We start from the raw sequence: 15,383 nt of genomic DNA, 5'->3' as shown, positions 1-15,383 counted from the left end.
AACCCTACAAAATCTCCCTGCATCCAAACCAGAGCTCCATGCCCAGCAAGGAGAGCTACACCACAGACAGTCCATACAACCTTTGTTTTTCTATTATCACACACCTGATACAAGCAGAGAGCAACACCAAAGGACAGACTGCATCAACTCCCATCTCCTACCACTGGCAATCTCACATCCCAGCAGGATGACCTAAACATGTCTCACTCTAAAGTTTCTGTGAGCTAGGACAGAACAAGTGGCCCTAGAAGCCTGTCTGAAAAAATAGAAGTAAAAGACAGATTCTATTCTATGCAGTTTTCCTTCCCTCATTCTGAAGGCTTATACACAATTCTCCAGGGAATTCACAGAATCATGGAATAGTTTGGGTTGGAAGGGACCTTAAAGCCCATCCAGTCTCACCCCCTGCCATGGGCAGGGACACCTTCCACCATCCCAGGTTGCTCCAAGCCCCGTCCAACCTGGCTTTGGACACTTCCAGGGATCCAGGGGTAGCCATAGCTTCCCTGGGAAATCCATTCCAGGACCTCACCACCCTCACAGGGAACAATTCTTCCCCAACATCCCATCTAACCCTGCCCTCTCTCACTGGGAAGCCATTCCCCTTGTCCTGTCTCTCCATCCCTTGTCCAAAATCACACTCCAGCTGTCTTGGAGCCCCTTTAGGCACTGGAAGATGCTGGAAGGTCTCCTTGGAGCCTTCTTTTCTCCAAGGTGAACAAACCCAGCTCCCTGGGTCTGCAAGACAGAAGGGGTTGAAGGTAAGAAGTTTAAATGAGTTAACTGAATGTCCACAGTCCTGAAACAGTTTCACTTCAGCTTCCATCCTCTGTCTTCTTTCTGAACAGCTTTGGTGCATCCTACAACCAGGGTCTGTGCAGGGAACGTGGATTCCAGCAGGGATGTCCCCTCTGTTACCTACAGGCTTCCTCAACCACGTGTTTATTTACTACCTACGTGCTCCTCCACCACAGGAAAAGGCAGTTTCTTAGGAAGAACAAAGCTAAATAAAGAAGTTTCTCCACGCTGAAGGAGGTCAGGAAAGCACATCCCCATCCACACTCCTTCCTGTCAGCACCGCTGATGATGCCCAGCATTGTCTTTTGCTCACTTGGCTTAAAAATTGCTGTGACTTAATCCCTGTCCAGTAAAAAGCCCTGATGGAGATAGGGCTGTGCTGTTCCCAGGCCAGACATCTGCCAGTGCAATAGAGGCAGGGAGGGAATGGTGACTCTCGGTGGCCCTTTGGTCCTGCTTTCCATGATAACTGCAAGGCGAGGCACCGGAGCTTAATTGCGGATGGCAGGAAGCCCAGCACAGGGTGGGGGTGAGGAGGATGGAAACGTTGTCATTCTTTGGCATCCCTCCCCCAGAAGCTGTTGCAGCACACAGGAGAAAGCTGACAGATAACAAGGCCATTAATTAGCTGATTGTTAAAGGGAGGGTTCCTGGGAAGCAGCTCTTCAGGGACCACATCCTTGCTGAAAAGCTGAAGTAACAAGCAGGCACTCCTCCTAAATCAGGCTGGTGACGAACTGTGTTTTTTTGGCTGCTTTTAACGTGTCCAGTTCACTACTTCCCACCTTTCACTAATACCTGGGAATCAGCTTGAAACACCTCTCTGGAAAGAGAAATGAGGACTTAGAAGGGACAGAGGAACAGCTCTGAGATAAACTGAGATAAACTGTTCACAATTTCTGAGGCATTAATCACACACACAGGCCCCAAAGGTGCAGCCATTACCCTCACAGGTCCCTCTGGTCATTTGCCTGAGAGTCATGCAGATGTGGTAGAAGCAAAAAGAGCTAAAATCCTCTCCCAGCCCCAGGATTCCCCCAGGTATCCTAGAAGGAGTGGAGAGGAAGATGGGAAGATTACAGATTCCTGATGTGGGCATCACACTCTGGGGAAACCTCCCAGGTGCCTCTTTCCTTTTGGAGACTGACCAAATGGAGTGACAATGACCCTGAGCACTGCCAGCCCCACACAGCACACAGTCTAAGAAGGACAATCCTAAAAGTCCTGCCCTGTCTCATGGTGTTTCCCTTGGCAATGCACAGTTGGGAGACCAGGTAGATGCTCTGCAGGACTGGAGAGTTTCCTTGAAGGCACTGCCCTCCTTCCACGAGAAGAATTCAGGTCACCTCAGCCACAAGCTCCTGACAGATCCTGACTGACCCCAGTGCAGGGCAACAGCCTCTCCCAAGGAACTTTCTGCTGGAGAAATGAAGAGCTGAGCAGTCTTCAAGCAGTCTGACTGCTCTGCTTCCTCATAACCAAATAAAGCTCTTGTGAGACATCCCTACAGCTATTAAAAATGCAGGCTACTGCAAACAAAAACGCAGCAAAACTTGTATTGAGGTAGAAGAAGCCAGCCAAAAAAGATTGGATAAGTGCCTGGAAAAAGCCTAAGGACTTTCCAGATGAATTAGTGAGGCAAAGCTCTAGAGGTACAGGGGTGCTTTGCCTTTCACTCCAGGAAAATTCAGCACAGAGATCTCACCTTGCTAAAATGCAGTTTCAGAGACTGCACATGGCCCAGTGAAACTGAAGGGAGACCCCCTGCACTTTGAATTCCCTCGAATTTGATATCCAGATGACAAGATAACCGGGGCCAGAGAGACCCAGCTGGGGAAGCAGAGCTGAAGGCACAGGCTGGAGCCCCAGCAGCAGCTGCAGGCACAGCCAGGCAGGGTGTGAGTGAGGGGGAGCGAGCCGGCTGTGCATGCAGGGCAGGACCTTGGAAGGGTGACAAATTTAGCCCTGCTCATTCAGGGATACATTTTCCACTGATCATGCCAGCCCTACATCCCTGATCAGGCTTTGCACCCATCATGGGTTGCTGGCTGTTTTGTGGGGGGAGCTTTCTTTTCAGCTCAGGACAGGGTGTGTCACAGCCTTTGCTGTCTCAGCTTCCTCTAAAGGAGTGAGATGACATGATGGTGGGATTGCTAATAAAAACCTCAGCAAGGCCAGGGAGCTCCTATGAGATAAAGGAAGACCCTAATCTCTGGATTTAGTGATTTGTAATATGACTTTTTATCCTGGACAATTGCAAAATGCTTTAACAAAACCAATCATAAAATCCACCTCCTTAAAAAAAAAAAAAAAAGAGATGCACAAGTGAAAATTCCTGCTGAACCTCCCCAGCATCCATTTCACCACCTGTTAAAGCAACAGACCTTTGGCCAAAAAAAAAAAAAAAATCAAATAACCTCTAATGAACATGCAAAAAACCCCTCACAGAATCACAGAATGGGCTGGGTCGGAAGGGACATTGAGGATTGTTTTGTTCCAACTGCCCTGCCATGGGCAGGGACACCTTCCATTAGACCAAACTGATCCAAGCCACATCCAACCTGGCCTTGGACACTCCCAAGGATCCAGGGGCAGCCACAGCTTCTCTGGGCAGCCTGTGCCAGGTTCTCACACTCTCACAGTAATGCTGGGGAAGTGGGGGACACCCCAAAACACAAATCAGAAACTCAGCATGTGTGGAACACCCTCTGCACTTCAAGCCAGAGGAAAACGTCCCCAAAGCCACACGCCTGCTCCTGGCTGCCCTCCCTCCAGGGCACTTGTATTTCCTTCAGCCATTTTAACTGTTTTTATGAGATCACAGAGCTTGCCTGAAGTCCCACTTTTCCTAGGCAGAGCACGGAATAAAATTCCACAGCCAAATGCCTCAAATCAGAACAGACCCTCAGCCTGGCGCTCCAAAGAGGCTGGGACAAGCAGCTCCCCAAAACCATGAGCTGCTCCTCCAAGCAATTCCAGCAGGCTTTGGAGGAGGGCAGAGAAAGCCCCTCCCAGCAAGAGCAATTAAGGGGCTGCTGATGTCCCCTGCTTGGCTCCAGCTGCCCCTGAAGTAGTTTTTATCACCACGAGTGGCTGCAGACATTTTTACAATCCATAAATGTGAAAGCCTTTTCTGTCTCCTAGCGATACAGATCTCCTGTGGCAATGATAAGCTAATTAGGTGTTGTGTAAAGAAGATTAACTTTTAATGTGCTGCTCTCTCATGTCACTGGCTGCCCCTTTCTCTCCCCTTTAAAATAAAAGGTAGATTTACCAAATTAATTATTTCTAAAACACTGGTACCTTGCTATGGCCTTTATCTTACTGGGTTTATCTCAAAACTAAGTGGCTCTCAGCTTTATATTCCCTTCTCATTTTGGAGTCTGCCCTTCCTTTGCTGGAAATTTTCCTATCATCTTCCAGACAGGATGATCACCGAGCCCTGCACACAGTTTGGCAGCGTTCCATTTACATAAATAATGCTGCACACTGCAGTATTTTAATTTACTCCTTCTAGCCCCAGTTGCTGTTAATCATCCTCCACACACATCTCACCTGTCTTCTTTTCCTGCCTGGAAAAAGTCTCACTCATTTTTTTTAACCCAGCAATATGAAAAACTGTTCAGATGAATTATATCCACCTGCATTTGTCCAAGACATTGTCCACAGGTTGGCAAATCCTTCCCAAAATGAGATTTCTTTGAAATTCCTACTACTCCTCTCTGAAACTGAAATGATTTTGTGCCATCCCATCACTTATTCCAGTTCAGAAACACAGGAAAGTGCCAAAAATCTTCTAGAAAGAAAATAAACCCTTTTTCTGCTCCCCACCCAATTCTTGATAATTCTTCACAGGCTACAGTGATGTTTCTAATGCTCCCAGACATATTTTTAAACAAAGTATGCAAGAGTAACCTGAGTCTAGTGAGTGTTCAGCCAAGAGTCAAATACTGAAGTTCGCTGTCAGATGAAAATCTGAAGGTTTTAGGCACGGCTACAGCCTGATGAAAATACTCATGTTTTGTTCCATTTTCTACAACCTACTGAGAGATCACATTACCTGGAGGGCCAGACAGTCTGCACTGACCCCTCTAAATGTACTTCACAACCAACATTAAAAAAATGTGGGGAATAATTATAATTAACTTTGGCAAGCAACAGAGTTTAAATAACCTTCAACTGAAATCCACACTGGTCTGAATCTCCCAGAAAAGATGTTCCTTTCCTTCTGATGCAAAAACACAATTCCTACAAAACTGCACTGACTTTGGCACACCACACAGCATTTCATAGTATTTATAACCAATAAAAAGTCACAGGGATACAATATTTAGCTGGTTGTTGCTAAGGTTTTGCCTTCTACTTTGTTTAGCAATTTGATCCTTCCACTACTCTTTTAATTAGATACTGGATTAATTACTGGATCTCCCCAGAAATAGTTGCTGGAAGTGATTAAATAGATTACAAACACAGAAAGATGGTTCTTCCTCACCACAGAGAGTTAATCCCACATCAGAGAAATGGAGTGCAGTGAAGCAGATGAGAGAAAACATTGTTTTTCCAAAGAAATTCAAGACACCACTGTTTTTCTACCTTCATCCTAGAATGTTCTAACTGCCAAGGGGTCTCAGTGCTCCAGACAATTCTACCACTTGACAAAGCAGCTGGACACCACCAACCTCGTTGTATAAATCACTGAATTCTTCAACCACATCTTTCGGGATCCTCTGCCCGTTGTTGGTGAGGTGATAAGCCACCCCATTCTTGGAGTAAAGACTGATCCGCCCAACGCTCCTCTCGCTGTCAGTGGTCTCTTCAAGCAAACCATTGTCTTCTGCTAGATGATAGACTGGGTTTCCATGTGAACCATGAATCCACGTAGCTCCCAGTTCAAAAGTGGCATGCCCTGCAGGAGAGGAAGCCAAGCAAACTGGTTATGGAAGCCTGTGTTTTCCTGGAAGCTTCTCACGCTCAGCCCTGAATAAAATGTGCAAAAGCAGAATTGCCCAAGGACTGCACATGTTTGAACATCCCTTAAGGGAGTTTTCTCTGTTCGACACAATGCCAGCATTCTTCAAACTGGTCCTCTGGGATACAGGTTTGAGTTTTGCCAGAAGGATGGGATGTTGCAATAAAGATCCTTCACAGTCACACACCTTTGAGATTTAAGGAGAAATTCAGCCCTTCTCAGTTCCCAGTTCTCACCACAGTTGTTGCCAGCACGGAGATGTAGGGAAGTGTGGATTGCAACATTGACCTGAATACTGAACCTTGTCATGTGACTAAAAATGGTTGTTATTTACAAAAACACCTCAGATTAACTGCAATAAAACATGCATTTCCATTCCCCAAATGAGTAAATAGGCTGTATTTTACTAGTTAAGCCTTTGGATATTTATATATCAGGTTCTTTAAAAAGAGGCACTGTCAGGCTAAACACCAAAAGCATTTTGTTTTCATCACCTGTACTCTCTTCTACTTGAAAAACATAAAGAGTTTGGCCAGCCCCACTCACCGCATCCTTTACAATATCAGGATTTGCTCCAGGGCTTTGTTCCCCCAAATCCAGCACTGCCAGACCAGGCTGAGAGTACAGGGGGATGCTCAGCAGCTGAAAGGAGGTGCTAAAAATAAGCTTGGGTCATGTATCCCTCATATTCTGACAGATTCTCAGAAGGCCAAAGCTAGTTTAAAGTCTGACAGAGCTGGGCATCTCCCAGCACCATTGCAGCGATGTGAGAATACCTGATTAAGCAGGGTAATTAATAGAATCCTGCCTGATGAAGAAAGGATGGTGCAGTTCCCAGCTATCATTTGCTGTTTAAGATGTAAATGTATGCTCAGACAGAGAGGCACTGCAGCACTGAGCTGTGCTGCAGTCAGGTTTAAAGGGTGAAAGCTCCAAGGAATGCTGTTCCCTGGCTGAGCTCCTGCCTCTGAGGGAAGTTCCACAGATCTCATTTCCCAAGCAGCCCCTTTGTCAGTGAGAGCTGTGCTGCCTGCCCTTCAAAACCTGCAGTGCAGCAGGAGGTTTCTAGAGCACAGCACCTGCTCCAGAGAGCAGCAGCAACACGCAGACCTGAACACTTCAGGTGCCACTGACTCCAACACACCCCAGAGCACCCAGCCAGGTGGAAATGACTGAACACTGGCAGCCAAAGGTAGAGAGCTCATCAATATTGCAAGTGGCAGTTCCCTGGTTAATGCAATCCTCCTGCAAGTCTGGCTGTTCCAAGCAGCAGCAGGATGCTGCCTCCTGCTCTAGGGCAGGAGTTTGGTCTCTGCTGCACAGAAATCCTGCTGAGACACCTGATTTTTCAAAGAAAACAATTTGCCAGCAGGTCCTGCTGCTGCCTTAGTGCTTGGTGACAGTGATGATGTGTTCCAAGTTCTCCTGTTGAGCTGTGTGGAACATAATCAAATACCAACAAATTAAAAACTAATTTTTGCCTGTAATATCCATGCTCACTATCATCACTACCAGATAAGCCAGCTCTCACCAAGTGTAAGTTAAATGATTAGTTATTTAAAAGTGTGAAATTAAATAAAGTTCTTTTAAACAGAGACAGCAAATTTACTTTCAGGGCCTTAAAGGATTTTAGGTTCAAAATTAATCTATTTGGAATGAATCAAGCCATACAGAAAAAGAAAAAAAAAAAAAAAAAAAGAAAAGGCAGAAAAGCACACAGATTGTCCATCAAACCTCCTGGATAGGGATGGCAACTTTCACATTTCCCTTTTCAGCCTTGGCCATCTCTTGGGTAATTGTGAAATAGCTGCAATAGCTGCACTGGATTCAGATGTTATAGGTCACATGCAGGAAACACACAATGCACAAAGACACAAACCCTCTCCCTTACCTGTGCTAGAACCAAACCCCTGAATATCCAAATTACAACCCTGGGCTGAAAAGCAACAGTCTGTGCACTTGAGAGAAAATACTATCCCCTACAAGACATGGCTCAGTGAGGGGGAGGGATTCAGATATAACCCTGAGAAGGTGCCACAATGCCAGAATGGTTTAGGGTTTGGAAGGGACCTAAAAGATCATCTTGTTCCCAATCCCTGACATGGGCAGGGACACCTTCCACTAGTTCAGGTTGCTCCAAGCCCTGGCCTTGGACACTTCCAGGGAACCAGGGGCAGCCACAGCTTCTCTGGGCACCCTGTGCCAGGGCCTCCCAACCCTCACAGGGAAGGATTTCTTCTGAATTATTAGCTCTGCTGAAATTTAAATCAGATCTTTAATCAAGTGTGCAGACAGGAGAGGCCAGAGCCAGAACACAGATCCACCTTGGCAGAGAACTGCAGCCCACACCCACACCAGGCAACCTTGAGAGCTGGCAGGTAAGAAGATAAGAGAAAGATAACACAGTTTGGAGTTTTAAAAAATTAATAAAAAACTAAGACTTTGGATGCCAGCCTCTGCTCTGCGACTAACAGTTACATCTACAAACTCCGAGATTGCCTCCAGACTGAAACACCTGCTCTCCTCTCCTGTTAATTAAGAGGTGTTAATGAGGCGGAGGTGGATTCCCAGCAAAGGCAGATATGAGTTACCTGTGAAGGTGGGCAAAGGGAAGAGAATCGGCCTCAGTACCAAAACACCAGAACTATTTCACAGGTGCCCTGGGAGAATGATCTGTTACTCCCCAAAGATTTCAGCTCTTTCACACTTCCCTCCTCTCACAGGCATGATCCAGGATATTTTTAATACAGTGGACTGTGTGTAAAGGACACACTTCCCATCCTAACCTCTGTGCCAAGTCGCAGCAGAATGTAAAGTGCCCTACTCAAAACCCTGGAGATTAGATTTTTCCAACTGCCTTTCCATTGGTTTCCCTTGTATGTTGACCAAGTTCACAGGAGATTGCTGTTTATTTACTGTAGTGAGTTTATCAAGCAAAACACAGTAAGTGATGTAAGCACCTAAGAAATAAAAAGAAAGCAGGGCAGCAAGAGGGCAAAAGTAATATCCAGAGTGGGATCAGAACTAGAATTAGTTAACTGAAATCAGGAAAGCAATTCAGGAAAAGCAGAGAGCTTTATGCCTCCTGCAGAGAAGAAACAGGCAATGTCCCTCTGGATTACCAAGAAGAGCTTCAGTGACTCCTGTGCTTCAAAGGACAATGTTTGTTCCAGGAGTTTTGCCTGTAGAGATTTTTAAATTGACCTGGTATTCAAATATTCTGAGTCTGCACCTTTATTACACAGTAAGAAAGGAGGCTGCAGAGGTAGGAAAACTGATAATCAGGATAAAGTGATACACTGAAGATGTTTTTCCAGCAGCCTTATTCCCAGTGGGTAGCACCCTACACAGTAAATTAGGTCTAGGGAAATGAATGGGGTTGTTTGTGAAGCAGAACAGTTCGGGGTTTCCCCTTTCCAAGGGCTCTAAGCCCTGAGAAACAGCCTGGAGATTTGGCTGCTCCTGGGAAGGAGTAAGGCTGGAAAACCTGGGTGGAAACTGTCTGCGTAGTCACTCAATCCTGTTACACAGAGCTCCTCCTGTGCGAGAGAAAACAATCACCCAAATCTTTCATTTCATGGGAACACAGGTTTGCAGCAGCCCTGGGTCACAACTGAGGCAGGAGACAGCACAGAACCACCTACTCACCCTGAGAGGCGCCCAAGGATTTAAATATTTATTCTGCTGACACCGCCACACCCCAAAGCATTTCACACACACACATAACCCCATTTCCAAGGCTCATTTGACCTCGTGGCCACACAAACCCCACCAGCAGCCCTCTGCAGGTGCTGCTTATCACCCACTGGGGGTCTGTACAAATCACCAACGGGATGGGACTGCTCAGGAACGCGTCTTGAGCTGTTTATTTTCCAGCATCAGCCTCATTACATGGTTATGACAATGGGAAGATGCCAGCAGCTCACATCCCAGGAAGCAGACAACTCAATGTTACAACATACTTTAAAAGCTTCCTGACCAATCACACAAAGCAAAAGCATATTGACAGTAGTTCTATCCAACCACTAAAAGCACATGTATCTTTGGTTAAAACAATGCTTGCTTATTTTGAATACAATATCTGCTTGTTCTCAGGGGTCTGGTGGTTGAGGTGACCCTGAGATTGTAAAAAGTCTTTTTCTCCCAGCCTGCATGGCCAAAGAAGTCAGAATGTGTAGGGTCAGCTTCTCAAGTTGTTTATTTTCTTGCATCTCTAACATGCTTTCTCAAGGAGCTGTCGGTTTGCGACAGACTCCCACCCCCCTGGGGTGATGTCACTATTTTATACCAAAAACTACATGTACTATGTTTACAATAACATGCCAATATCTATCATTTATGTTGGACAGTGTGTCTCTACCTTAAACCAATAGAAAAGTGTCACCATCACAGCAAGATATGGAGGGCAAGAAGAAGGTCAGGACATGCCCAAATCCCTCCATCTTGTCCCCTTGAATCCTTTATTTTAAAATACTAAAATTCTACTTTTTCATCCTGTGTTAATTCCAATACCACACTACTCAAACCCTTGTGACTTGTAATTCTTCATACAAAGTTGGCAGCTTCTTCCACGGGCTAAAATCAAAGCCACAGATGTTTTTAACTTCATGCCAAGGCCTCTGAACCTTAAGATACAATGCACAAAGTTCCATTAGTAAGCTTAGAACTTCCTAATATCTCGCTAGATACACTTTTCTGTAACTTAGCAAGTTATGCTAGCCAAGCATTAATACACAAACCATTCTTCTATTTGTCCTTACTTTCTACTTCTTGTGTAATTTTTCTGCTGACAAATCTCACGGCTAACGCTTAGCTCTGCTGTCTCTGAGGCCTGCCTTGCACAACCTGCCCAAACCCTCCGATTTGAAGGGCTCCCAGAGCCGCTCTCACCGATTTGGACGCTCTGCACGCGGCCCCCGATGCGGTCGGTCGCCTCGAGGACTGTTACATCCGTGAATCCGCTTTCCAGGAGCGCCTTGGCTGCCGACAGGCCCGCGAGCCCAGCACCGATCACGACTATTCGAGGCTGTCGCTTTCTCCGTAGGCCACTACTAAGAGGATCATCCGTGCTGTCTGCAGATATTTCACAACTTTGCATGCCGTCCAAGCTCTCTTTCTAAGGAACCTGTAGGAGGAAGGGGACAGGTGTGTTCAGGGAGATCAGATTGAGCTTATCCTCTGCAGTTAAAAGGATCAAAAATGAAGAAATCCAGTGGAAAAGAAAAGCTTGGTGAGTTAGACCCAGCCTTCAACACGGGATGCACAGAAAGGATAACTGAGGTCAAGCTAGGATGCAAAACAACTTTTTAGCCTGGAGCACCAAGAACTCCAGAAATCTCCACCCCTTCATGCCATGTAGACTATTTCCAAACAAGTCAAAGGACTTTCAAAGACACATCTTTTTATGTAACCTCCAAAAGTGGTAATTTTGTGGTGAAGACTTTTAAAAGAAAGAGAACCACGTCCCCAGTGCTGACAAGCTCCACAACCCAGCAATGAAGCTGCACTTTGCCACTGTGGCAACCACAAAGCCTGAATTTCAGATCCTCTAAGTAGGGGAGGAGGTAAGGAGGATTTAGCTCAAAGCAAGGACATTGGATCTCAAGCCAGTCATTACAGAAATGGGACAGACAGGAAAATGTCAACAAGGGCCACTCCAAAATTTCACAAAATGCAGCCCCTGGAGCCAACACAGTCCTGCCACATCAGGGTCAGCCTCAGGCTTAGATGAGAGGTTCAAACCCACGCCAGTCCTGACTAGTCCAAATCTACCCAAATCTCCACCTCCTCCCCTGTTTTCCTTTGCAAACTCCTACAAGTCACCTTTCTACTGCTATCTACCCTTATTTCTCAGGTCCCACCACATCATTTTAGTAGGTGGGACCATGGCCTGAGTCCATGGTTAAGGTTCAACCCTGATCAGGGATGGGCAGTGTGGGATGTCTTTATCTACAAAAGCCAGTGTGTACTTAGCTGGTTCTGGGTGGTTCACACCTGCCCTCAGGAGCACAAAGAACAGGGTGCAGAGATTCCTACCCCTCCAGACCTGAGCTGGACATGAGTCCCAACTTGCAAAGGATAAATGCACAGCCCAGAACTTATCCGCCCTGGAATCAGCTGATGCACAGTGATTTGGATAAAGCACGCACACAATTCCTTGCCTCCCCCTCCTCCCTCTCCAGAGGTATCCAAGGAGCTCATAGTGTGCTGCCTCTACCTGTTGCCAAGCTGCTGGATATCCATTCTGAGTTCTTCCTCAATTCTCCCAACATTTGGCCACTGACAAAGACTCCTACTCCTCTCTTCCATCACCAGAAGGGTCGACTTAAAACACTGCTGGCCTACTGCAGTAAATCATCACAGGAACTAATGAAGCACAATGAAGCAGTTTCGTTTGAAGAGTCCCTTTTTCTCCAGGATTTTAGAGGATTTATGTATGTTGACCAAGCAATATCCACTCTCTGTAAGGGAGCTGACACCAGACTGCAGTCGGCAGGGATTGAGGCAGTGGTATGAAGAGGAGAGTGGTCCCACTGGAACTCTGACAACTCTTTTGAAAATGTTTGGCTTCAACTGAAACAGCTTCAGCTCAAGCCACCCTTCTGTGGACTCACCTGCAAGGGGGATTTGCACAGTGTGTGCAAACTCTGATTCTGCCACTGCAGCTTGTCCCAGCTGGCCCTGCCTCAGCTCCAACTGCCACTGCAGAGTTTCCAACGGCCACAGCCCAACAGAAGGCAGATCACAGAATTCTGACGGATGGGACCTTCCAGCTCATCCCATTCCCACCCCCTGCCATGGACAGGAACAGCTTCCAGTAGCCCAGGTTGCTCCAAGCCCCATCCAGCCTGGCCTTGGACACTTCCAGGGATCCAGGGGCAGCCACAGCTGCTCTGGGCACCCTGTGCCATAACCTCAGCACCCTCACAGGGAAGATCTTCATCCTAATGTCCAATCAAGCTCTCTCTAGTTTAAAACTGTTCCCTCCTTGTTCTATCACTGTCTGCCTGTGAAAAAGTCGCTCCCTGTCTTTTTTGTAAGCCCCCTTTAGGCTCTGGAAGGGGCTCTGAGTTCTCCCTGGAGCCTTCCCTTCTCCAGGTGAGCACCCCCAGTTCTCCCAGCCTGGTTCCAGAGCAGAGGGGCTCCAGCCCTTGAAGCATCTCCATGGCCTCCTCTGGACTCACTCCAGCTGCTCCAGCTCCTTCTGTTGTTGGGGGTCCCAGCACTTCAGGTGGGGTCTCACTAGGGCAGAACAGAAGGGAAGAATTTCTTCCCACAGACATTCTACAACCCTCTCCCCTTCTCGTTGTCCTGAGAACACTTTAATCCATGTATTTTCATTGCCACAGTAAAGGAGCATCTTTTCTGCCATCTATATCCAGTAGAAATTGAAGGGTTTTAGCTCAGCCTTCAAGCACAGCTTTCCTCCTCCTGGCTTTGGCAAGCTCTTGTGAATTCTTCACATGAAAGCTCTAAGAAAATGCTTTCCCTCCTATTTCAGCATTTTAATACTGGATTAGATGGTTTGTCTAGACAGATGAGAAAGCAGGGTATTTTGCATGTACAGAACCCTGATTTGGAAACCACCCTTAATTAGCCAACAACCTGTATCATAAAACCAGCAGGGAAAGGCAATTAAAATTTAGAAAAAGCTTGAGCTTTCTAACCAGGATCCACATTCCAGAGTGGAATGAACAGGTGATATAAATACAGAAGGCCCCTGCTACACTTTATTTCAGTATCAATTATTCCCTCTTGTTTCATGAGTGAGACAAGCACATAAAACAGAATTCACAGAATGACCAGGTTGGAAGAGACCTTCAAGATCATCGAGTCCAACCCAGCCCCAACACCTCACCTAAACCCTGGCACCCAGTGCCACATCCAGGCTTTGTTTAAACACATCCAGGGATGGGGACTCCACCACCTCCCTGGGCAGAAAACTCCAGAACTTTATCACTCTATCTGTAAAAAACTTTTTCCTCATGTCCAACCTGTATTTCCCTTGGCACAGCTTGGGCCTGTGTCCTATTTTCTGTCACCCATTGTGTGCTCTCCCTTCAGCACTTGCCAAGCCAGCAGTCAGGGCTCTTGAGCCAGTGATATTACCAGGTCCTCTGACACAAAGACAGTTTGGCTTTTTACTTCTTGATTGCCAAAAAGGCTTGTTTCTATTTTATTTTGTTTTTTTCTTTTTTTCTTTTCTCTTTTAATCACAGGGTAAGAAGTGTGTTGGCTGTTGTGCTGTGAATCTCCCTCAGACTGTAATTTTACTTGGTGTACACCCTAGAGTAAGGGCAGCACTAAATCACAGCTTAATTCAAAGTAAAATTCCCCTGCTTTGTCTTGCTTACAGCTTTCCTGTGAGACAGCCAAGAGACACTGGTTACCCACAAGAAGAAAATATCCAAATACACATCTTTCTTTGTCTAAAATATACAGCTTCCATCCTCTTAGCTCTTGTGCTTGTAACTGCTTCACTCAGGATATTTTAATCACTTGTACTTCTAGGCTTGCCTCCTCTTCTCAGTCTGTATCACCATTCTGTCCCTTCTCCTTAGGAGAAATTACTCTCCTTTCAACCTCTCTCACTCCTGTCCATTTCCTTCATTCAAAAAAAAAAAAAAAAAAAAAAACACCTTTAAAAAAATGCCTAACACTAACCCCTCCCAAAAATAAAATAAAATAAAATAAAATAAAATAAATCCTGAACATAATTTCTGTTTTCCAGCAGACAAATATTTGTAAAAATATCTCTTCTAAGATAGGCATCATTCTACCAAGCCAGAATCATGGGTTTCCATTCCTGGCATTTGTACCCACTACAAGTTCAGTGGGGTGACAATTTCATTATTTTTTCCCCATTATTCTGCAAGTAAAATCTTGCAGGTCACAAGGAAGAAGCCAGAGAATTAAGGCAGTTCATAACTGCCCTCCTTGTTACAACAATACTCTGTGACCAGACATTCTTCTAGGACCCCTCAGAAAAAGGTCATTATGGCTCCAACTATTTAAAAATAGGAAACCAAAATAAACAAAAGCATTTCTCAAGGAAATCTGCTATTCTTAGCTCACCCAACTTCTCCTGTGGCAGTATTGTTGTAGCCCTGGTGACACAAAGACTTGGGCAAGGCAATGCTCTGAAAACAAGGCTTGTGTGCTTGAAGGCTTGGCTGAGCGTTGGTTGGGATTTGGGGGGTTGTTTAGGGTTTTCCACCAGGATTGGTTAATCTTTAAAAAGTGACCTTCCTTCAGACTCTATCACACAGCAGGCTGTCATTTACCCATGAGCTGGGACTGCTGGCACTCCCACACCAAATTCATGGTTAACCCAGTGGGACCCATCTCACTCTGTCACTGTTTCAGGTGTTCAGCTGGCATTTGGTGCCCACAGCCTTTGAGGGCATGGAGAGGAGGAGAGATCCATCCTGCTGACCTCTGGCATTCCTGTCTCTGGCTGGCTGAGCTGGAAGGGAGCTTACAGACAGTTTTAAAAGGTCACCCGACCTTTCTGAGTGCTCTTAAATCGTGTTGAATCGACAGCCTTCACACTAACAAGTGTAACAGCCAGTCTGGAGGGTGAGAAATGCATCATCAACACAAACAAATTCCCTGC

The 15,383-nt window shown here is 46.0% G+C and overlaps 1 protein-coding gene across 5 annotated transcripts in view; it reads right to left on the bottom strand.

Moving 5' to 3' along the window:
* SMOX (spermine oxidase) overlaps positions 1-15,383 on the bottom strand; it is a 133,675-nt gene that overhangs the window by 96,422 nt on the left and 21,870 nt on the right. For all 5 annotated transcript variants that reach the window (XM_085577477.1, XM_085577476.1, XM_021535757.4 and 2 more), the window contains exons 2-3: positions 10,658-10,892; positions 5,478-5,704 (exon numbers count right to left, since the gene is read on the bottom strand). In XM_085577477.1, coding sequence (XP_085433603.1) covers positions 5,478-5,704; positions 10,658-10,865 — 435 coding nt within the window. In that variant the 5' untranslated portion in view covers positions 10,866-10,892. The remainder of the gene's footprint in view (positions 1-5,477; positions 5,705-10,657; positions 10,893-15,383) is intronic.

This window comes from Lonchura striata, chromosome 4 (assembly GCF_050655825.1).
Source record: "Lonchura striata isolate lonStrDom1 chromosome 4, ASM5065582v1, whole genome shotgun sequence".
Classification (NCBI taxonomy): Eukaryota; Metazoa; Chordata; class Aves; order Passeriformes; family Estrildidae; genus Lonchura; species Lonchura striata.
The sequence above is the reverse complement of the archived record's forward strand: the minus strand, read 5'-3'. Positions and strand labels throughout refer to the sequence as shown.